The 25354-nt window shown below is 41.3% G+C and overlaps 1 protein-coding gene across 1 annotated transcript in view; it reads right to left on the reverse strand.

Moving 5' to 3' along the window:
- Positions 1-384: 384 nt before the first annotated feature.
- hcrtr2 (hypocretin (orexin) receptor 2) overlaps positions 385-25354 on the reverse strand; it is a 79774-nt gene continuing 54804 nt past the window's right edge. The window contains exons 6-7 of the mRNA XM_048531483.2: positions 23367-23488; positions 385-728 (exon numbers count right to left, since the gene is read on the reverse strand). Coding sequence (XP_048387440.1) covers positions 502-728; positions 23367-23488 — 349 coding nt within the window. The 3' untranslated portion in view covers positions 385-501. The remainder of the gene's footprint in view (positions 729-23366; positions 23489-25354) is intronic.

Raw genomic sequence — 25354 nt, forward strand, 5'->3', positions numbered from 1 at the left:
TCCCTGGACTGACCTATCCCCTCCCTACCTCCCCACATATACTCTCCTCTCCACCTATCTTCTTTTCTCTCTATCTTTGTTCCGCCTCCCCCTCTCTCCCTATTTATTCCAGTTCCCTCTCCCCATCCCCCTCTCTGATGAGGGGTCTAGGCCCGAAACGTCAGCTTTTGTGCTCCTGAGATGCTGCTTGGCCTGCTGTGTTCATCCAGCCTCACATTTCGTTGTCTCAGATATGAGAGGCAACAACTTTAGGATTTTCAGGGGGAGAGGGAGGTAGAACGTGGGAGATTAATTTAGGCAAACACAGAATAATGAAAAAAAGTACAGTGGAGAAATGTCATTCTCTACCAGTAGGACGTCATTTTAATTATTTTATTTGCAAGTCCAAAAATAGTTACCCATTGCAAGACAAATTGCTTTTGCTCCTAAAGCTTACAGCAGCAACATTTTACGGGAAATAATAAAGGTCAGACCAACATTGAGATGAATGCTGCAAATTTGTCACTGACACCAGACGTTGTTCGCAGTAAAGTTACCGGTCTGTGATGAGGTTACATTTGTAAGTGCTATATGCTCTGATGTTTTGGAAACATTATCAAAGTGGCAGATCTGTGTGGTGAATGACTTGCGGCTTTCTGTGCTCAGCCGGGCTCTATTCAGATGTTCATCATTCCGACGGTCCACCCGGAAACAAGAGAAAGCGGTTTTGAACTCTTCCCGGAATTTGCCTTGGAGAAAAGCAAGAATATTTCAATTGCTTTGGACCTCTGTTGAGCTAGCTGACATTATTGTTGCCAATTGGGCCAGAAGAAAAGATGATCGGATTTGGAATTTCTACAGAGATTTTCAAAAAAGGAGATTAAAAAAGTCCAACTGCTTGAGTGAATAACTAAATAAATTAAGTATGATCCTCATTGAGCACATTCATTTTGCTCTTGTTTCTTGTTATCTGTTAAAATCCCTCCATGCAAATTTGAATGTTGTTTCAATGAGAAAAATTAAGTTTCAAACCAATTAATACCAAAAGAAAAAGAGGTGGAGTTGCTCTAAAACTGCCCATTATTCAATAAAAGAGTTTGAGCTACAGGAAAAGGCTGAACAGCATGGGGCTATATTCCCTGGAGCATCAGAAACTGAGGGGTAACCTTATAGAGGTTTATTAAATCATGAGGGTCATGGATAGTGTGAATAGTTAAGGTATTTTTCCCAGGGTAGGGAATCCAAAACTAGAGGGTGTAGGTTTAAGATGAAAGGAGAAAGATAGAAAAGGGACCGAAGGAGGACTATTTTCATGCAGAAGATGGTGTGTGTATGGAATGAGTTGCCAAAGGAAGTGATGGAGGCTGGTAAAATTATAAAATTTAACAGGCATCTGGATGGGCACATGCGTAGGAAGAGTTTAGAGAAATATGGGCTGATTGCTGGCAATGGGACTGGATTAATGTAGGATATCTGGTCAGGGCAGATGAGTTGGACAGAAGGGTCTGTTTCTGTGTTGTACATCTCTTTAATGTTCTGACTAATAAAATTATTGCTGATAGTCTGCCTTCATTTCACTGCTTACTGTATGCCCAGACCCCTTCATTTCCTCAGAATTTTGAATTATGTTTTGTCCTCAGCTGAAGATCCAACTGGACAAGTCAGATCACAAAATGAGACCTGGCCTGCTGCATCATATTTTTATTTCTTTTTTGTTCAGTTAGTTATCATTATACTTAGTTACTGAAGCATTTTATATGAGGCAAAAGAAGCTTACATCAAGGAAGAATTAAAATAAAGCAAGCCAATCTACGTATAGAAGACGGTGAGCAGATCTATACACACAAAGCAACAACAAAGTTGCAACCTGATACTATCCATTGCAGAGTCTCAAGCCCAAGGTAATTATACCCCTCCCTTTGGGGTTCTAATTAACTGATTCCTTACAGTTTTCTTGCTGTTGACTGTGAAGACAATTCAATGAGTCCTTTCTATGTCTGACTCCATGAGTTTTTCCTGAACCTGAGTACCTAAACTTTCTCAGTTCTACTGACCTTCTGGTTTCTGTCCAAACTCTCCTGCTTGATATTTTCACAAGTTACACCTATCTGCTGAGTTTACTTGTTCCTGGATTGCTTTGTACTCCTTCCAGCAAATAAACTAAACTTATCTTCTGGTCAGTGGTAATTGTCTTCTGAACAGAATTGAAACTTATTCACTCCTGGATTCTTCTGAACTGAAAATAAAGTAAATGATCTTCAAGGGTAGCCATTCATAAACCAAGCATTATAAACAGCTTTCCATTAAAACACAGGGGGTTTGTAGTCATTTGACAATTGCTAGATCTAGTCACTGTGCTGGAACGATTCTCTGAGGCTCTGTTTTTCTTTTTAAAAGAAAACTCTTCATAAAAGTAATCAAAAACTCATATGCCTCTATTTTGAAACCTAAATTCCAAAAATGATATTAAATTATATAAATGATGCATTTTTCATCACAATTAGCGACAGTAATTTCTGCTGTCTGTGTCAGCAGCATTTGTCTATCTACATCAGCAGTTTAAACAACATCCACCACAATGAGGCATTCAGGCAGAATGGATTGGGAGAAGCTATTCCCACGCAGAAAAGGGTCAAGAAGCCATTTCAAGCTGACTTGCCAAAAGATGCAACAGCAACACATGTAGAATCTTTTTAATGCAGTGAGTGGTTTAGATCTGGATTGTGCTTCTTCATAGTGTGCGGAGACAGATTTTCTCATGGCTCTCAAACAGAACTGAATAACTATCTGAAGAGAATATTTTTCAGAACCAAGGGAAAAGGCAATGACTAGGTGAGTTACTCTTGTAGAGAGCTGGTATATGCACAACGGGCCCCAGAGTCTGTGATTCTACAATCATTAATAAAACCGCTGACATAAAAACTGACATTGGCGCTACAGCAACATTAGTGACCAACAAAAGAGTGCAGAAAAGTATATGTTCTCTGCCTGTTGAGCTCTAAGGTGAAACTCTGAAGACCCTTTGCTATTTGCAAGTACAATGAATCCTATTAGTGCTACCATAATTAGTGCTTGACAGGGATGTGGAGATTCAGTTAATCAACATGATACTTTCTGCATGCCTCAAGGTACATTTTAGTTGCTCAAATGAGACAAGCAACACAGCCAAAATGCACACATCATTACAGTTCCTGGAAATTTTTTTCTAATTCACTCGGGGAAATGAGCATCACTGGTTAGTTCAGCATTTATTTATTATCCTTGAGAACGTGGTGGTGAGCTGCTTTCTTAAACCGCTGTATCCAAGTGTTGCGGGTAGATCCACAATGCTGTCTGGGAGGGATTTCTAGGATTTTGTCCGAATAACAGTGAAGGAATAGCAATATACTTCCGAGTCCGGATGGCCAGGAATTTGCAGGTGATGTTCCCATGTTTCTGCCGTCCATGTCCTTCCTCATGGGTTTGTAAGGTGTTGTCCAAGGATCTTTGGTGAATTTCTGCAGTGTATCCATTTACAATACCCACTATTGTTACTGAGCATTGGTGATTAAGGTAATGGAGGTTTGTAGATGTGATATCAATCAGGTTGGTAACTTTGTCTTGGATGGTGTCAAGCTTCTTGTTGGTTGAGCTGCAGTCATCCAGGCAAATGGGGAGTATTCCATCACACTCCTGACTTGTGCCTGGCAAATGATGGACAGGCTTTGGGAAGTCAGGATGTGAGTTACTTCCTGCTGTATTCCTAGTCTCTGATGTGCTCTTATAAGCACTATATACAGCACATCCAGTTCATTTCCTGGTCAATTGTAAACTCCAGAATGTTGAATTGGGGGATTCAGTGATGGTAATACCATTGAACATCAAGGGGCAGTGTTTAAATCTTCTCTTATTGAAGATGGTCATTGCCTGGCAATTGTGTGACATTGAGTATTACTTGCCAATTTCCAGCTGAAGCCTCTGATTTTCTAGATCTTGTCAAATTTGAATATGGCCTGCTTCAGTATCTGAGGAGTTGCGATTGGTACTGAATATTTTGCAATCATTGGCAAACATCCCTACTTCTGACTTTAAGTTCGAGGGAAGATGAGTGATGAAGCAGCTGAAGATGGTTGGGCCAAGGGCACTACTCTGAGGAACTCCTGCAGGGATGTCCTGGAGCTGAGATGACTGATGTCTAATATCCACGACCATCTTCCTATGTGCCTGACATGACTTAGAGAATTGTGGCTAGAAGCTAAATTGTACCAAGCAATGTTCACCAGGGAGCAGAATATACTGTATCTATCTGTTAATGTTATCTTAGGGAGCATGGAGCAATTGTGCTCTGTGGTCATTGTAACAAATGAAGCATGCAGTCACACCACTGCTGTTTGTTGACTATGTGTCTATGTAGGATCTGTGATCCCCTCATAGGCTCCCAGTGTACTTCTTAAAGTGGAAATGCACACTCGGCATTGCAGATAAAGGGAGCCATGTATGGGAACAAATAGATACTAATCCTAAAGTTAGTGCTGAAGTTTCTCTCTTGCCATGGAGATCCCAGACAAGGCAGAGAACAAGAGGAAGGAAATACTCTTCCCTCAAAGGAGACAGAAAACCCTCCACCAACACCAGTGTGAAGGCATTGCAGAGGAGGTGAATGGCTGCCACTACATGGTTGCAATGCTCAAATATATTCAACAATTTCCTCTATTCATGCCTCTGCCATAGTCAGTCTCCCCATTCACGTTGATCCTATCTTGTCTTCCCTTCACTTTTTCATAATTGTTTCATTCCACCTCCTTTTCCCTATGCACTGACTGCCATGCACTCTCACACAGCTCACATCTGGTACAAATGTTTAAGGGATACAGTGATCCTGATAGTCTCAGGCACTGCTGTCCATTGTAAGGTCTGCAACCGAAATTCTGGTGGAGCAGGTGATCTACATCAGAGCCAACTTCATTTGGCAATTGAAGGTTGTTTGTACATTGATCCTCGTTGAAATTCACTGAAGCATAACCTCTCAATATACACAGGGACTATCACCTTCTGAACAGGTCCTCACCCTTCTCCACCTCTGTATCTTTTCCCCCTTATCCTTCAGCCCCAAAAATAATCCTGCTGGATCTCCCATGGCTGCAAACTGCTCGAAAAGCTGTCAAATATGCTTCTCAGTAGTTAGTAGAGGCATTTGTAAAAAAATGTCCAGAAATAGCCAGCAAACTGAAAGATCAAATCGCCCACTAACTTGTAGTTTTAGCTACACTATCCCATGACTTCACGCTGCTAAATGACATGCTGTGTTTATCAGCATGGATTTTGAGACCAGTTCCTCACATGGTAAGTTGGGCCATTTCAATATCACATTACAATCCTTTAACAATCACAAGGGTATAATTTAAATACATGAGCCACCAAATAGCTTTGGTGTTAGTCTACAGAACAACCTGATACAGCACGGCATGGCTGCCAGTCTAGATATTACCCTCCTTTACAGACCTGACAGTAGACTACAAATGAAGCTCAGCTACCTTACTATCTCTTGAGTGCTATGGGGAACAGAACAGAAGGGCAGTGAAGTCATAGGCCATCAATTTGCTGCCCATGCTTGTGTTATCAGGTAGCTAATATTTCCTTCGCAAAACTAAATGATAATATTCATTGCAGATCAGGAACAGCAGTAAGGACGGGGCTGGAAAATGTCAAATATTCTTGAAGCCTGAATAATTACACCCACTTTTGATTAATTGACTCTCTGCTCATATCCCTGCTACATACATAAATGGCAAAAGATTGTACTTTTTCATTGTGCAGCTGATCTGTGATCATTAGTTAAAAGTCAGAGAGGCCAATATTGAGCGAACCTGGCTACATTCACAATAAATAGAACAGAAGGGCTGTATTGAGCTCAGCACACAGTACTGCAGTCATGAACGAAATCTGAGTGCTGATACAAGGAGCTCTGATGCTGACAAACTCAGTAAATTGTATTTGTGTAGCATATTTAATGGACCTAATGTTGCAATATTCTTCATGCAAGTATTATAAAAAAAACTTAGCAAGACACAAAAAGCAAATATTGGGGCAAGTGGCCACGATCAGAGTCAGAGAACAATATGGATGGATGGATAGATAGATAGATAGATAGATAGAGCTGTACAGTATGGAGACAGACCCTTCAGTCCAACTTGTCCATGCTGATCAGATATCCTAAATTTATTTGTCCCATTTGCCAGCATTGGGCCCACATCCCTCTAAACGCTTCTTATTCATGTACCCATCCAGATGTCTTTTAAATGTTGTAACTAAACCAGCCTCCACTTCCTCTGGCAGCTCATTCCATAAATGCACCAACCTCTGCATGAAAAGTTGTCCCTTAGGTCAGTTTTAAATCTTTTCCCCCTCACCTTAAACTTATGCCCTCTGGTTTAAACTCCCCTAATCTAGGCAAAAGGCCTTGGCTATTCACCCTATCCATGTCCCTCATGAGTTTATAACCTCTACAAGGTCACTCGTCAGCCTCAAAATGACCCAGGGCCTCATCACCTCAGGTGACCTCCTACCCACAGCTTCCAACCTCATTGTTCCCCAAACCCGCACTTCCCGCTTCTACCTCCCTCCCAAAATCCACAAACCCACGTGCCCTGGTCAACCTATTTTCTCCGCCTGTTCCTGCCTCACTGAATGCATCTCCAGCTATCTGGACTCCATTTTCTCCCCCTTGGTCCAGGAACTCCCTACCAACGTCCATGACACCACCCATGCCTTCCACCTCCTCGAGAACTTCCAATTCCCTGGTCCCCAACACCTCATTTTCACCATGGACGTCCAGTCCCTATACACCGGCATTCCCCATGCAGATGGCCTAAAGGCCCTCTGCTTCTTCCTGTCCTGCAGGTCCGACCAGTCCCCCTCCACCGACAGCCTCATCCGCCTAGTCGAGCTCGTCCTCACCCTCAACAAATTCTCTTTCGATTCCTCCCACTTCCTACAGACAAAGGGGGTGGCCATGGGTTCCCGCATGGGCCCTAGCTATGCCTGCCTCTTTGTAGGTGATGTGGAGCAGTCCCTCTTCCATAGCTACACTAGCCCTAAACCCCACCTCTTCCTCAGTTACATTGATGGCTATATCGGCACCTCATGCTCCCAAGAGGAGCTCAAACACTTCATCCACTTCACCCACACCTTCCACCCCAACCTCAAGTTCATCTGGACTATCTCTAACACCTCCCTCACCTTCCTGGACCTCTCTGTCTCCATCTCTGGCAACGACCGAGAAACCGATGTCCATTTCAAGCCACTCCCACAGCTACCTAGAATACATCTCCTCCCACCCACCTTCCTGCAAAAATTCCATCCCCTATTCCCAATTCCTGTGCCTCGGCCACATCTGCTCCCAGGATGAAGCATTCCACCCCTGCACATCCCAGATGTCCTCATTCTTCAAGGACCGCAAATTCTCCCTCACAGTAGTCGAGAACGCCCTTGACTGTGTCTCTCGCATTTCCCACACCTCATCCCTCACACCCCACCCCCACAATAACTGCCCTAAGAGAATCCCCCTAGTCCTCACATACCACCCCACCAACCTCCGGATACAACGCATCATCCTCCGACACTTCCGCCATCTACAATCTGACCCCACCACCAAAGACATTTTTCCATCCCCACCTTTGTCTGCCTTTCGGAGAGACCACTCTCTCCAGGATTCCCTTGTCCGCTCCACACTCCCCTCCAACCCCACCACACCCGGCACTTGCCCCTGCAACCGCAGGAAGAGCTACACTTGCCCCCACACCTCCTCCCTCACCCACATCCCAGGCCCCAAGATGACTTTCCTATTCAAGCAGATGTTCACCTGCACATCTGCCAATGTGGTATACTGTATCCACTGTACCCGTTGTGGTTTCCTCTACATTGGGGAAACCAAGTGGAGGCTTGGGGACCGCTTTGCAGAACACCTCCACTCGGTTCGCAACAAACAACTGCACCTCCAAGTTGTGAACCATTTCAACACCCCCTCCCATTCCTTCGGTGACATGTCCACCTGGGCCTCCTGCAGTGCCACAATGATGCCACCTGAAGGTCGCAGGAACAGTAATCATATTCCGCTTGGGATCCCTGCAGCCCAATGGTATCAATGTGGATTTCATAAGCTTCAAAATGTCCCCTCCCCCCACTGCATCCCAAAACCAGCCCAGCTCATCCCCGCCTCCCCAACCTGTTCTTCGTCCCACCTATCCTCTCCTCCCACCTCAATTTCTTACCTACTAACCTCATCCCGCCCCCTTGACTTGTCCGTCCTCCCCGGACTGAGCTATCCCCGGCCTACCTCCCCTTCTACACTCACCTCTACAGGCTCCATCCCCACCCCTTTAACTTGTCTGTCTCCGCTCCACCTATCTTCTCCTCTATTCATCTTCGGTCCGCCTCCCCCTCTCTCCATATTTATTTCAGAACCTTCTCCCCATCCCCCTTTTCTGATGAAGGGTCTAGGCCCGAAACATCAGCTTTTGTGCTCCAAAGATGCTGCTTGGCCTGCTGTGTTCATCCAGCTCCACACTTTGTTGTCTCGGATTTTACAGCATCTGCAGTTCCCATTATCTCTGAAGAAAAGAACCTAATCTATTCAAACTCTCCCTATAGCTCAAACCCTCGAACCATGGCAACATCCTTGTAAATCATTTCTGTACCCTTTCAAGTTTAACATCTTTTGTACAGCAGGGAGACCAGAACTACACACACTATTCCAAAAAATCGACAGATTGACAAAGAAGAGAAGAGTTTTAGGGACGGAATTCCGAACTTAAGGGCTAAGACAGCTGAAGGCCAAAAGGTGCAACAATTAAAAGTCAGGGATGCTTACAAGTCCAGATTAAATTAGTGCATTGCTCAAGGGAATCATCAACTACATTCTCAGTGCAATATGTGCAACAAATGTTTAAATAATTATATATCACATTGTGAGACATTCAAATAGCCCCAGCCAGATTAATTAAAATGTACGCCCTTTAAACTTTGCTGATCAGTTACAATATCTAACCTATTATTTCCTATCTGTCATTCTCTTGTGGTAGAAGTTAATGTTTTCTGTTTCACTGACACTGAGGTTCTCAGCCTCATTAAGCTGTACATTGTATAAATTTCCATGTGGATCCTCTCTGCCTAGGGCTCTCTGAGTTGTCTACCTCCTACATCCTTTTGGGTAAGTGTTTCTATGTGAGAAACAAGATGGCCATTAGTACCACATAATATGAGAGTCCTGTTACTGAATGTTGACAGCGAGCATCAGTTCTTTTAGATTTGATAGCGCAGGAAAGGAGGAAATGTTTCCACTTGCAGAGGAAGAATAAGCAGAAAAGAGAGATTTATAAAATTATCATCTGTAGAACCAGAGCAAAGTTTTTTTTCATTTTCCTTGCTGCCTACCATTATAGTCTGCAATACTGTCTCAAAAGGGGATAGATTCAATAATAATTTTACAGAAGGCATTCAATGTGTACTTGCAAAGGAATCACTTGTGAGAAGTAATTGAATACCTGTTTCAGAAATCTAGCATAGGCTGAATGAATGGCTTTTTTGCTTGACCATTGAACATCTGTAAAGTCCTTTAGACGATGAACTGTGACAATAGCATACAGCTACACAGTTTCAGGATGCTACAAATTGAGGATGCAGGTTTCCTTCTTCAAGATCTTTTTAAATATCAGTTGCTGTGCAAACTAAATGCCATGTGCACTGCTTCATTGTAACTTTAGTATGTTTCCTAAGTGGCCCATACAAACAAAGCCATTCCATGCTTTATGAGTTGAGGTGGAATTGCATCCTGGGATTAACCAATCACTTAACGTCTCCCACGTTTCAAGGTTAAGTTGTTAAGGACGAATTTGTTTGCAATTTATGTTTTTGGCTTGTACTTGGTTGTGTAGATTGTGAAGTTTCAGCACCCTCTTTCTAACACTTTTCCAGCTCTCGTGGTTCTAAGATACTCCATCTCCCTGTAACCCATCTGTTTCCATATCTACTACACACTCCTCCTGGTACTGAAAGGGAAGCGACATTGGGAAGAATTTAAATTCCTCCCTGCCTGGAAAAAACAGGCAGAGTCAGAATTAAAATCAAAGTGACGTGTTACCATTGGTAGTCTATCCTTGTGGTTCAATTGCATTGACCTATGCAGACCAGGTTATGAGGTCTTTTTCTAGCCTCTCTAGAGTATATTCCTTGATTGTGATCATTATAAGAGAAAGACGTGGCTGTACTGAAACACAGAAACCAAGCTTGACAAGGGCCATGTGCAAAGGATGTTTCCTCTTGTGGGAGAATCTAGACTTCGGGATCCCTGTTTAATAACAAGGGACAAAAACCATTTAAGGCAGAGATGAGCAGACTTTGTTTTTCTCATGGAGAGTCATGATTCTTTACAACTTCTTCCTTAGGAGGCAATAGAAGCAGATTCAGTGATTTTTGATAAGCAAAGGATGCAAGGTTATTGGGAATGGGGGAGCAATATAAAATAATCGTGAGCTTATCAAACGGTAGAACCCACTTGAGGGATGAGTGGTTTATTCCTGATCCTAATCCCTAGAACTAGATGTAGTATATGTTCCAGGCAAAGCACAGCAGTGGGTAAGAGATAACAAAGTGTGGAGCTGGATGAACACAGCAGGCCACGCAGCGTCTTAGGAGCACAAAAGCTGATGTTTTGGGCCTAGACCCTTCATCAGAAAAAGATCAGAAGTGGAATCTTATTCTAAGGGAATGGCCAACAAATTATCAGCAATTGAGGGAAAACTAAGACAAATTGTGCAGCTCCATAAGTTGACAAGAATGACTCAGTTCGCGAGGATGGTTGAAATATAGTCCAGCAGACCAATGCTGAAAAGATAGAATGAGCAGAAACAATGCTTGAAAATGGTGGAAGATTTATTGGCGGACAACCATAGAATGGTTATACACCGTCAAAGCTTCAAGAAATCTGACAAACTCTTCGGGGGTCAGTGAGCTGCCATGAAATGCTGAGCAAAAGCACAACAATCAATGTGGTAGCTATACATTTTGAAAAATCATAGAGGATTATGTTTTGTCCATGTCAAAAAAAGTGTTCAAAAAAGACTCACAGCAATGTTGCTAGGGTTAGAACCATAGAACCCTTACGGTGTGGAAACAGGCCCTTCAGTTCAGCAAGTCCACACTAACCCGCACATCATCCCACTCAGACCCATCACCCTGTAACCCAATTAATCTACACATCCCTGGACACTATGGGCAATTTAACACAACCAATCCACCTAACCTGCGCAGCTTTGGGCCGTGAGGAAGCTGCAGCACCCAAAGGAAACCCACTCAGATACAGGGAGAATGTGCAAACTTCACACAGATAATCGTGCGTGGGTGGAATCGAACCTGGGCTGCTGGCACTGAGACAGCAGTGCCAACCACTGAATCACCATGCTGCCCTAAGATAGCAGATTTCCAGGTTGGAGGGCTAGAGAGTGGGAGGCTGAATAGGCAGGGACTACATTCCCTGGAGTTTTAGAGGCTGAGGGGTGACCTTATAGAGGTTTATAAAATCATGAGGGGTATAGATAAGGTGAATACCCAAGGTCCTCTGCCTAGGTTAGGGGAGTCCAAACTAAAGGGCATAGGTTTAGGGTGAGAGGAGAATGATTTAAAATGGACCGAACGGACAACTATTTTACACAGAGGGCGGTGTGTGCATGGAATGGGCTGCCAGAGGAAGTGATGGAGGCTGGTACAATTACAACATTTAAAAGGCGTCTGGAAGGGTAAATGATGGAAAGGTTTAGAAGGATATGGGCCAAATGCTGGCAAATAGGACTAGATTAGTTTAGGATATCTGGTCAGCAAGGACAAGTCTTTTTTTCCTTTATTCATCATGGGGTGAGGGCATCACTGGCTAGGCAGCATTTATTACCCAACGATAATACCACAAGGCCGTCACCTCTCCATTGTTGGACTGTTGGACTGAAGGAGCTGTTGTCATTGCTGTACATCTCTATGACTCTATGTGCCATATGCAAGTCTGTGCCTATAGAGACAATAGTTTCATGGAGATTTCCAGGAAGACAATGGATATGATTATTAACAGATTCATTTAATTTTGAAGAGAAAATGTATTTGGTCCTGGTTGACCAAGATTTGAGGCAGATTGAAGTGGAAAGTCTCCATTCAACCACAGTAGACTCAGGGATCAGAGCACAGAAGAGGGTCCTTGTGATACACAGTGTCCCATGACATTTGGACCTCCATCTGTGAATGAGGGTTGGAGGTTTGGAGGCAGGCACCAAACAGCTGACAAGTTTTCCCCTCCACTGACAGTCAAGCAGAGAGTGGAAAGAGCAGTGAAAACTGTGAAGTCACTCATGCATATGAATCCAGACTGGAAATGCACTTGATATAGTTACAGCAACTGTAAATGGAGAGAAGATTGAAAATGGGCATATAGGTTTTAGAATATAACTTCAAGTCAAATGTAAGTTCTCAATGTTGCAAGAGGGATAAAGAACTGCCATGTTAAGAAGCCAGAAGTCATACAACACCAGGTTATAGTTCAACAGGTTTATTTGAAATCACAAGCTATTGGAGCACTGCTCCTTTATCAAGTGTAACTCCATCTGATGAAGGCTCATGATTTTAAATATACCTGTTGGATTATACCCTGGTGTCATGTGGCTTCTGACCTTGTCCACCCCAGTCCAACACTGGCACCTCCACGTTATGTTAAAATGCAGTAGAGATAGTGCAATTATAGACAGAAGGTAAAAACTCTTGTCTATCTTAAAGCCAGGATGGAAAATCTGGTTAAGGCACAGGATATCTGAAGTTACAGTCACCAGACACAGATCAAACAGGATGGCATACTGTCAGAACTGACAGGGCACTGAGGAGCAACAGCAAGGCATTTAATAGTATTTGAGCCAAGTCTGTGTATGATGATCATAGGTTATAGAAAAGCCATTGCTATACTACAGACATTGTAGAGAGTGATACAACTATTCCCTAGTACAACATCATTACCCTAGTGTTGAACACAAGTAAAATGACATTAGAATGGCCAGTCAAAATTCCAGATTATCTCGTCTCGACCTAGGAGACTCACATTTTGGGGACTGAAGGGAACATGCTGGTAATGGTGATAACATTGATAACAGTAGTAATGATGATAATGGTGCTAATGATTACAAAGGCTATGTAAGTAAGTAAAAATAATTACTGAAATAATGTAGACCAAGCAGAGAGAAATAAAATGTGAGGCTGGATGAACACAGCAGGCCAAGCAGCATCTCAGGAGCACAAAAGCTGACGTTTCAGGCCTAGACCCTTCAGCAGAGTTCCCTCTCTCCATCCCCGTCTCTGATGAAGGGTCTAGGCCCGAAACGTCAGCTTTTGTGCTCCTGAGATGCTGCTTGGCCTGCTGTGTTCATCCAGCCTCACATTTTATTATTTTGGAATTCTCCAGCATCTGCAGTTCCCATTATCTCAAGCAGAGAGAAACCTGGGTGGAGATGTGATACAATGAGATTTATTAATTGATGATATGGCATAGATGACAAGATAATAAAATGTGAGACTGGATGAACACAGCAGGCTCAGCAGCATCTCAGGAGCACAAAAGCTGACGTTTTGGGCCTAGACCCTTCATCAGAGAGCATAGATAATAGTTGGGAGACAGGACAGACAGAGAGAGAAGCTGTAGGCACTACATTAAAGAACTGTTTTTCATATCCTGCAATTTACAGATGTAAATAAGGACTGATGTAGTAGTGTAGTGTAAGAATCTTATGTCGAGATAGAGAGCAAGTTGCCTCTAGTACAATGTGTGTGCAGAATCCCTCAACCTGAGATTCCACAGGCAGATTGAAGTGGAAAGTCTCCATTCAACCACAATAGACTCAGTGATCAGAGTTATCATAATGAACTGGCAGCAGTATTGGTTTAAAGCACAAGATAAAGCAACTAAAATTGATTGTCGAAAAGACCCAGCTCATCCACTCACATCCTCCAGGGGAGGAAATCTGCCATCCTTATCCAGTCTGGCCTACATGACACCTGGCCCATATCGATGTGGTTGACTTTTAATTGAAATAATCAAATAAGTTCAATGGCTAGTAATGACACACATATGGGAGAATTTCAAAAATGTGCTGGGTCATCACTTTTAGCAGAAGATTGGAGGGCTGAAGACATTTTCAAATCGTTATTGTATTATAGGGGGATGGTAGCCCTATGGCTACCAATAGGTAAGCACCATACAGAAATAACATTTGAAAAAATCAATACATTTTTGATGAAATGATGTCTTATATACAAATAGCTAATGCAAGATCACCTGTATTAATGAATAAAATAATATCAGTATGTGGTATATCACAGTTTGACAAACAGCAAAATGAATACAATATATAATATTAAATAACACTGTTTCCTGCACATTTTGCAAAATATTCTACAATATTTATTTCAAAGCATTTAGCAGACGAGAAACGGTAACACCAATAAATTGCACTCGCTTTATTCTATCACCATCAACTGTGTATTCTACTTTATGGTTTGGTGAGTCATGGACAGAACAAAAACATGATCTCCTTTATAATCTAATCACAACTTTCCTGGGGGATGAAACAGCTCCATCTACCAGTGCAATATTAAACTCAGAAGAACACTTGCCAATCAGCCAGCTGAAGAATTGACTTTGTGACCAGTGGAAATTGCTGACTCAAAATTAATAATTTACTGGTACTCTTTTGTTACAGTTACAGGTTGCAAATTAATAAATTTAGAAAAATATTAAAACAGATTTTGCTGTTTCAGGACATACAGTAAAGTTTGCTGTTGCCTAATCTTACTTCTCACCTCAAAAACAATTATGCCTACTTTTGTATGATAGATCCTCACCACTGCCTAGCTTGGTCTAAGATCCATCTACTGGAATTGCTACCACCATCCTCTTTCCTGGTAGGGATCTAAAAACCTGTTTGATGGAGTGTGGTCTAGGAAAACTACTGACAGTCTGATGATAAGGAATTCTTGTCTTAAATAAGATGTATTTTATGACATAATGGCAATTCTTCATTGTGTAGTTAGAAGTCCATTATATATTTGGTTTCAAGACAAACTGGGAAACAAGTCGGCAAAGTCAAGGACAGTCTTCAGGTTTGGACTTCTAAGTAACACTCCCTATTACACCATCATATTAAATACCACAATATATGATAGTCATAGATATACCAGGCTCTGGCTTACAAGTGCATTTGGCAAGGACAAATTTAATATGTCTATGTGCTCTGTATCTCTTCCAAAGAGACTCAATCTAGCAGCACAATTTCTCGACTGATCCTTTAAGTGTGTTCAAACTCCACCCTCACTAATGATCAGGGCTACGTAGCTCTGTGACATATTGTATGGTTTCTCCAGGGTCCTGAAGCCTTTACAAAATTAGGTACAAGTTATATTGGAATAGAATCCAATTTTATTAAGATTACAAAGGAGACTTAAAGGTCAGAGCTTACTTCTTCAAGATCCAAAACTGTTACCCTTTCCTCGTCCATGTGACATCATCAAACTGAGTGATGCTTAATGCAATTCTCAAAAATAACTCAGACCCTCGCAAACTCATGCAATTTTTATTAAGATGTTACAAGTCTGAATTGAAAACAGTGCATCTGAGGCCTCAGGGAACATGGTAAAGAACAGGATCTCAACACCCAATAAGAATTGGAAATTAAACCATGGCAATACAGAGAAGATGGGTGGATTAGCATGACTAAATTGAAATAAAAAGTGTTGGGAGAAATGTAAAACCGAAGAGTCAGAAAGGAGAGAAAGAAAGAAATGAAAAATAAGTTTAACAGTTAAAATTTGATATATTGTATAATTCTCCTTAGAAGTCCTGAGAAATGAAGCTCCACAATTAAAAGTTACTTCTCAGTCCTAGAGAGGTTTTCTGCCGATTGTGAGCATTTATTACATCATGAACAGGGCAATTACCATTATCTTAACCAGATTTAATTATGTGTAACAAGTTTAGTGGGCAACTTATGGGCAAATACAACAAGTTCCATGAAGAAAATGGGCAAACTAAAGGTCACTTGCATTTTCACAGGGCAAAAGGCGGCATGGCGCAGACAGTAACTTTTGGATATTCTCTTTTAAAAGTGTATCTGCTTCTCGCCTGGATTTGCTGTACCATCCAATTATAAATTCTAAAAGAAAAAGTTCCATTCGCCCTGTTATAACTGTGAGAGCCATCTCTGGTTCATTAAGTGATATATTAGTTTTGAAAAGATTGGTGATTCACAGAATATACCTATATGCCTATCAGTTTGTAATTTTATATTTGTATCTGGTTGCACCAACACATTCAATTTAGCAGATCCTGGTAATCAAATCATCAGTTGTATAGGTGATGCTCATTTTGCATAAGGTGCACTTTTGAGAAATGGCAAATGAGAAGCAAGTACAAGATATTAATTAGGTATAAAACCATTAATTTAACTCAATCACTTCTCAATCATCATGGGGACTTTTTGAATGTATTAAATTGGTAATCAATGTAATTTTAAACAACTGTGAAAGGCCTTTCTTGGCATAACATAAGGTAAAATATCAACCGTGTCAATGCATCGATAATTTAATGAGAGTGAATGTTGCAAAGTGGCTGAATGAAAAGCGGCTTGTTGATTGACTCATGGGGTGCTATCAAGTCATGGAAGCCTTTTCTAAAAATTTAAGTGATGCTTGTGAAATGTTTGGTCTATAAGTTGTTGTTGTAAGTAGGTCTGGCTATCCTCTACCTATACTGCACCAGAAGGAAAATGCAGGAATGTATTATGTGATTCAGACTTAGGGTCAGATGTTCTGAGAGTCAGCTTGACTTGGCCATCCTTTCAGGGCTCCTGACCCATTCCTAGAGTTCTTCATTTTCATCACAGTCCTATTAAGGGTACAAACTGGTTCAGGTCATGAGCCCATACTGTAGACTCCCAACCTGGCTGCCTCCATTGTTGAGATAAGCATGACCTACACCTCCATGATTTTCATGAAGTCAGGCAGGTTTTTAAAGGATTGTGGCTCGTGGTACCACAGGAGTGTTGTGAATAATAGTCTGCATAATGAAACCTTTTGAATGATAAATTCAAAAAGTCCTTCTCATGCTCCCCATTGCCAAGGTATCCCCCAAACAGCCTCCAGCGGCCATTATGCCCCCATATCAAGGTTCAACACTACTATGTTCATCCAGCCACTGAACACAATATATGGAAGCAATGAACTGCATGCTGGCACTATAGCTAGAAGTGTTCAAAAAGCTATTGAAAAAAGATTAATTTATAATTTCTCACAGTTAGCATCAGCATGTTTAAAAAGAAACCTCCATTCACTGCTGCCCAATAAAATTGTTAATGATCCAAATCATTTGAAGTTCCAACACCTGAAAGGGCAAGGCATTTAAAATCATTTAAGCTTGTGTTAATGAACATTGTGAAATTTAAACCAGAGATCAGGCATCTAAAGCTGTCAGCCCAGTAAGGTCTGAGGTGCTGCAGCTCTCTAATGGTTACCTGAGTTCTCAGCAAAGTATTCTTGGCTTCAGCTGGCACCCAGCACAATAAAGATCCTGCCTTTGAAGTCTTGCTTCCTAAGGCAGGTGCAGAAATGGGGGAATTTTTCTAACTCCTGCTATCTGCCATTGCGCAGGGGAAATCGTGTCTCACAAACTCAACTGAGTTTTTTGAGGTCATATCCAAAATGACAGATGAGGGCGGAGAGGTAGACATTGTCTACAAGGACATGAGTAAAGCTTTTGACAAGATTCTGCATGATAGGCTAATTAAAAAGTTACATCACATAAAAGTCAGGGAGAGCTTGCCAATTAGATGCAAAATTGGCTTCATGGTTGGAGACAGAGGGTGATGTGGAGGGTTATTTTTCGGACTGGAAGCTACGGCTGGTGGTTTTCCACAGAAATCAGTGCTGAGTCACTTTTGCTTGGAATGATTTGGATGAGAATTTAGGAGGCATGGTTAGTAAGTTTATAGATTACACCGAAAATTGGTGTTATCATTGACAGTGAAGAAGGTTGTCTAAGATTACAAAGGGATCTTGATCAATTGGGACAATGGGCTGATGAGTGGCAGATGGAGCTTATTTTGGATAAATGAGGGGTATTGCATTTTGGTAAAATAAACAAGGGCAGGACTTATAAGGTTAATGGTAGGTCCCTGGATAGTTTGTCGAACAGTGAAATCAACTGTGCAGGTACATAGTTCTTTGAAAATCAGATCATAATACACATTTGCCTTCATCGCTCAGATCATTGTGTACAAGAGTTAGGACATCATGTTGAGGTTGTACGGGACATTTGTGAGACCACTTTTGGAGTACTGTGGACAGTTCTTGTCGCCATGCTATAGAAAGGATATTATTAAACAGGAGAGGTTTCTGAAAAGATTTACCAGGTTGTTGCCAGGACTGAAGATTTTGAGTTATAAGGACAGGCTGGACAGGCTGGCACTTTGTTCACTGGAGCTGAGGGGGGCTGAGGGGTAACCTTATCGAGGTTTGTAAAATAATGGGAGCATAGATAATGTGAATCGCAAAGGCCCTTTCTCTGGAGTAGGATGTTTCAAAACAAGGGGGCATATTTTTAAGGTGAGAGGAGAAATATTTAAAAAGGACCTGAGGGGCAATTTTTCACATAAAGGGTGGTTCATATGTGGAATAATCTGTCGGAGGATGTGGTAGATGCAAGTACAGTTACAATATTTAAAAGAAATTTGGATGGATACATGATTAGGAAAGGCTTAGAGTGATGTGGGCCAAATGCAGGCATGCAGGACTAGTTTATTATGGGAAACTTGGTTGCCATGGACGAGTTGGACCGAGGGGTCTGTTTCTGTGCTGTACATCTCTATGACTCCATCTGGCTCTTGGTCTCAGGATTTTGTTCTGAGGAAGATATTGATTTGGATATATGTAAAATTTCTCCAATTAATACTGCTCCCAACTTCTCTATTACTTAATAAATAAAGCCATGTTTACTTTTGTTATCCAATCCCTTAAGCATTGTTGGTAGTTGGATGTTTATACATAAACAAAAAGGAGAAGAAAAATATTAGTGGTGAGAATTACATATCAGAAGGAATATTTTGTCAGACATTTCAAGGTAGATTTTGCAAATAAAATACTGAGTATAATACACTTGGAAAACAAATTAGGCTATCAGGCATTGTACTCATATTATACTGCAGTCATGCGAATTTAGCATGTAATTTGTGAGAGCACTGTTCTCGTGAATCTGGCTGTTGCAAATCTTTGGCAGCATTACATTCTCCAGCGAGTTTACTGCCTACTCCCCATTGTATGGACTCTTCTCATGAAAAGTTTAAATAATATTGAGACGAAGCATTGACCTGAAGAGTATGACAACTCTAAAATGTGATTTCAAAATGCACAAAAATGTGATGGCCTTTGTTTAGTTGACAGTTCTTCTGTCAACATCCTTTTGTCACCATTGATAGAATCTTAATTGGACAAGCCATATAAAACTTGGGGCTGCAAAAGCAGGTCAGAGGCTGGGAATTCCATGGTAACTCACTCCCTGCCTCTCCAAAGCATATCTACTGTCAACAAGGCAGATTCAGGAATGTGACAGACTACTCTCCAACGTATCTAGATGTTTGCCTCCAACAACAATCTAGAGGCTCAACATCGTTGAGGAAAAATCAGCCCTCATGGTTAGCACACCATCCACAGCCTTAAAAATTGGCTCCTTCTAACGGCAGCCCATGGTGGGAGCAGTGTACACCGCCTACAAGGTGCACTGCAGCATCTTACCAAGGCTCCTTCGACAGCATGTTTCAGATCCACAACCTTTACCATCTTGAGGAATGAGGGTAGCAGATGCAATGGGAATAGCACAATCTGCATGTTTCCTTCCAAGTCCCACACCATCCTGATTTCGGAATATCGTAGAAATCATAGAATCCCCACAGTTTGGAAGCAGGCCACTCAGCCCATCAAGTCCACACTAACGCACTTAGGAGATGATCCCACACAGATCCACACACTAACTTATATCTGTAATCCAGTATTTCCCATGGTAAATCCACCTAATTATGGGCATTATATCACCATCCCTTCAGGAATTTCTTTCTATAGCATGGATGGTGTACCTACAGTAGATAGACTGCAGTAGTTTGTGAAGAGAGCTCACCATCACCCATAGAGGCCAACTGGGGACAGGTAACAAATTCTGGGTCTACTAGCAATGCTAACCTCCCAGTTTACAGATAACTGGCAGCATTTCAGAGAGTCAACTGTCGGCTTCCAATCCAGTGAATGGGCAAAAATAAAACGCAGGACACGTGGTCTACTGCAGCATTTAAGAAATCTGCAGGAGGTGAGCATGATTTATTTAAAATAAAACCAGTGGATATATTGAGCTGGTAAGTAACAGTTCTGTAGCAATGACAGCTTGTCATCCTTTCAGTTATTATAAAGAGGGAGATTGAATGGACTCAAAATGCCACAGGATTTTACTTTTATAAATGCTACCCTACTTCCTCATGTAACAGTGTAAAGTAAAGAAGTTTGTTGATTTGCCACTCCATAATACATGAAATGGCTTATTGATCCATCTCTCAGAAAATTATAGAATGTTCCATGAAACCACATGCAAGATTAAGCCACAAACAGCTTAATTGTTATTGTTACTTGGTTCATGCCTTCACATGAATAGATATTGTAGCCAAGGTGGGCTGCATTCAGGAAAGCCAAATATTGATATTAACTGGTACCAATAACTTGAATTCTATTTAGCTGTAATTTCTTCTCACCTCATCACCCAAATAATGTCGCTTCTCATTCAACTGTACCATCACTCTGGTGACTTGGCTCCTCCATGCTTCCAATTACCCAACTGACTAACCTGGAAGCCAGGCAGCACCAGAGGAGCAGGAATGTTGACATTTTGGGTCGGGACCATTCTTCAGAAATGGGGAAGGGTGAAGGGGAGCTCAGAAATAAATAGAGAAAAGAGGGGTGGGCTTGGGAAGATAGGTGGGATGGTGATAGGTGAGTTCAGGCAGGCAGTAGTGGGGATTGGTCAGTGAGGTGAGAGGAGCAGATAGGTAGGAGAGAAGATGGACAGGTTGTGTCAGGTCAAGGAGGCGGGGATGAGAGACAGGGCTGGTCATGGGATGAGGCTGGGGGTGGGGAGATTGTCCCGAAATGCCAACTTTCCTGGACCTTTGATGCTGCTTGGCCCATGGTATGCCCCCAGCTCCACTCTGTGTTATCTCTGACTCCTGCATTGGCAGTTCTTACTACCTCTTACTAAACTGGAAGCCAGTAGAGTGCCAACAGTTGCCTGACGTTCAGTCAATCCATGTCAGGTATGATGCTCATGCCTTTCACTTGATTAAAATGAGACCCAAAACCCAATATTTGGGGTATCTTCAGCTTCACCAAAGCTTTAGGGATTGCTTCCTACAGCTGGGCCAATGCATGTCCAAGTTAGGTGTTGCTGAATTTCTGCACCTTAACCCCAGCAAACTTACATTGATCAGGCCAATTTTGGAATACTGCATCTAATTCTGGTCTCCCTGCTATGGGAAAGATGTTGTGAAACTTGAACTGGCTCAGAAAACATTTGCAAGGATGTTGCCATGATTGGAAGGCTTGGGCTGTAGGGAGAGGCTGTTGTTATGGACCAGACCAGAACTCCTCAAAATATTTTAAGAAAGTAGCCTAGACCCTAACTTTTTTACTTTAAAGGTAAATGTTAAGTGCATGTTCCAGACGGGATGCAACTGGTCAAACTACTCAACATCTACCAAAACATAATTTATTCAAACACTATAGCTAAAGTACAAACAAAAAAAGAGGAATGTAGAGTATCTTAATTATTGTAAAACCTAACGAATGTCAGATACAGTACCTATTACTAATTAACTGTTCCTATATAGTAACATCCCATAAATACATTCCTTGGCAAAAAGGAAAATTCAGGCAGATTCTTACAGTCAATTTTCCAAAATAAAGGAAACAACATCAAGAGAGATTTCAGAGAATGTAGCAGCTAGGAATCATTTTATTGAATCTCCAACTCCTCTGGGACCCAAACAGCTTCTGACTGCTATAGTCACAAAACAAAACTAGAAAGGCTGGTCTGTGAGAACTGGACACTCCCCTTCCTTTGTACAACTGTTTTAAAGAAAACTGAAAGCCTCACAAGCTATTGACTTAGGCGGTCGACAGCAGCCACTTCAGCGCCTCTGCCTTTACAACCTGTCTTCAAAAAAACTCAGGCAAAACAACCTTTTTAAAGTGACAGCATTGTCACACTGAATAGGCTGGGGCTTTTTTCCCTGGAGCATCAGAGGCCGAGGGGTGACCTTATCGGGCTTTGGACTATTGTGGAGGGCATGGATAGGGCCAATAGCCAAGGTCTTTTCACCAGGATAGGGGATTCAAAACTATAGGGTTTAAGGTGACAGATTTAAAAGGGACCTAAGGGGCAACTTTTTCACCAGAGGGTGGTGCGTGTATGGAATGAGTTGTCAGAGGGGGTAGAGGAAGCTGGTACAACTACAACATTTGAAAGGCGTCTGGATGTGTACATGAATTGGAAGGGTTTAGAGGGATGTGGGCTAAATGCTAACAAATGGGACTAGATTTATTTAAGATATCTGGTCAGCATGGACGGGTTGAACCAAAGAGTCGGTTTCCATGTTTTTCATCTCTATGACTCTATGATTCTATAACTGACCTGTAAGTGACTCTGAAGTTGCTTTCTCTAGGTTTGACAATAAGTAATACATTATGAAAGAGTCAGACAAATGATACAGTACAGAAGGAAGTCATTCAGTCCAACTGTGTCTGCTGCTTTCCAGTTCCTGGTCATTTATGGGGTAGATGCAGGAAGGATATTTCAATTGGCTGAGAAGGGCAGAGTGGTGCATAGTCTCAGAATAAGGGACAGACCATTGAGAACAGAGGTGACATAGAATTTCTTCATTCAGAGAATGGTGAACTTTTGGAATTCTTTGTCACAGAGGGCTTTGGAGATTCAATTATTGAGTACATTCAAGACAGAGATAAATAGTCATTCAAATCATCAAGGGACACAGGAATAGTGCAGGAAATTGTGTTGAAGTAGAAGATTTTATTGAAAAGCAGAGCATGCTCAAGGTGCTGGGAGGTCTATTTATTGTTTTTTTTACATCCATTCTTAATAGAATGTTGAAACATAATTTTATTTCCTTCATTCCCCTCAGGATCTTTGCTTGTATACTGTCAGGTCAAGCATTTTGCAATCGTGAAGCAAAAATAACTCTGGTAACATTTGTCTTTCTGTATCGATTGAAAACAAGGCAACTTACCACTTAGAAAGTTATAAATAATGGGATTTGCAGCACTATTGGCATACACTAACCAATGTGAGAAGGTAAACCACGCATAGAGTGTTGCTCTATTGTTAACATTGTCAAAGATTCCAAACACCCTGAAGAAATGAACAAGAAAAATTATATCAGTCCCTATGGCCATTTTACAGAATTATACCACAACTGTAAATATACTCTTAATCATCTCATAATTGTATTTACAGTGTGACCTGTGTTAAAGGGCAGAATCTATGTTGGGGGATTTTAAATCCTCTGTTGCTTGTTCTGAAAATTCAAGGCTCTGCTTCACTGTAGTGGCTGTTAGAGAGGAAGACATAGCAGAGAGGATCCCATGTGGGAGCCCACACAATTTTGGCATTTGTTGTTAAAGGAACAGGAAAAAAAAATGTCAGGAAGTGTTGCTGCAACTGCACAATGTAATAGTGAGATCACATCTAGAATTTTGGTCTCGTTATTTGAGAAGGGATATAGTTGAATGGAGGCAGCACAGAGGAGATTCACTACATTAATTCTAGAGATGAAGTATTTGTCTTATGAAGAGCGATTGAGCTGTTTAGGCCTATTCTCTCTCGATTTACAAAGAATGAAAGGATATCAATTTGATAATGAAGGTGCTAGATGGGATTGACAAATTGGACACTGAGAGGCTGTTTTCTCTTGTGAGGCAATCTGGAATGAGAGGTCATTGTTTTAGGAAAAGAGGTTGCAGATTAAAACAGAGATGAGGAGAAATTACTTTTCTCAAAGAATCTGTGGAACCTGGGGTACGGCGGGTACCTGAACACTGTATAAATTTAAGGAGAAAACAGACATATTTTTAATTAGAAATGGGTTGAAGGGCTATGAAGAGTGAGCAGGAAAATAAAGTTGAAGCCAAGATGAGATTAGCCATATTTGTAGTGAATGATAGAGTAGGCTCAAGGGATTGATTTGCCTACTCCTGCATCTGGTTCTTTTATTTTTTATGTAAAATGTGATCTTGGTCACTGGTGTGTAATCCTGTTTAACTCATTTTCATCCATGTCATGAGTACCTGGGCAATAACAACTGCACCGATAAGAGAACACTATTCACGTCTGATGCAGTGTGCAATAACATGGTATAACTTTAATAGCATTTTGAATACAAAATTTGGGCAAGTTTAATTCTGAGGTGCCTTTCTGTTTCAGGGATGAATTCTTAGATTTTACACACAGTCACATTGTCTAACCATGATATCACTGGCCCGATAAATCTAAAATGGCGCTCACCTGCAATGTGGATTTTGAGGATACATGGCAAGGAAGAGATAAATAGATTCACTTCAAACCTTGCACAGCCATTTTTTTCAAAACTATGGACACATTATATTGTGGGTATTTTACAATACATAAGAAAAATGGAAAATGATTGAGATACTTAGAATGCAACCCTCAAGACAGAAACAGAATTACAAGCAAGACAATGACCATCCATCATGATTGAAAAAATTTCAAGATGCAACGGGTTTTAAAGTCAGTACAACAGCAGGAAAAAGGAAGAAAGGAAAGATCAGAAGCAGAATTTAAATTAACTGCAAAAAATGAAGGAACACAATAATTTGGGAGTGACTCAGATTCCCTTACTGCAAAAGTTATGATAGATATGTTCATTGTTGCGATTTTGAATTTCTTCAAAAAAACAGTAAAGATTACAACACAGTTGAAAACAACTGGGTTCAAAGACTAAAATGGCTTTTGGAAAGAACTATCCAGTCTCATTCTCATATTGTTCCTTTGGAGCCCCAGAAATGAATTTTAAAATTGTAAACAACTTTGGATACATGGTACTTTCTGGATTTTCTTCAAAAAGATATAAAGATCAATAAATGAATACAAATGGATGGATACAGAAAGGTAACTGAATAAAAAATGTATTCCAATTTCATGAATAGAGAAGTCATAAGATGGCACGCTTACCCCATACCCAATTAGGGAGACAATGCT

The sequence above is a fragment of the Stegostoma tigrinum genome, chromosome 4 (genome assembly GCF_030684315.1).
Source record: "Stegostoma tigrinum isolate sSteTig4 chromosome 4, sSteTig4.hap1, whole genome shotgun sequence".
Classification (NCBI taxonomy): domain Eukaryota; kingdom Metazoa; phylum Chordata; class Chondrichthyes; order Orectolobiformes; family Stegostomatidae; genus Stegostoma; species Stegostoma tigrinum.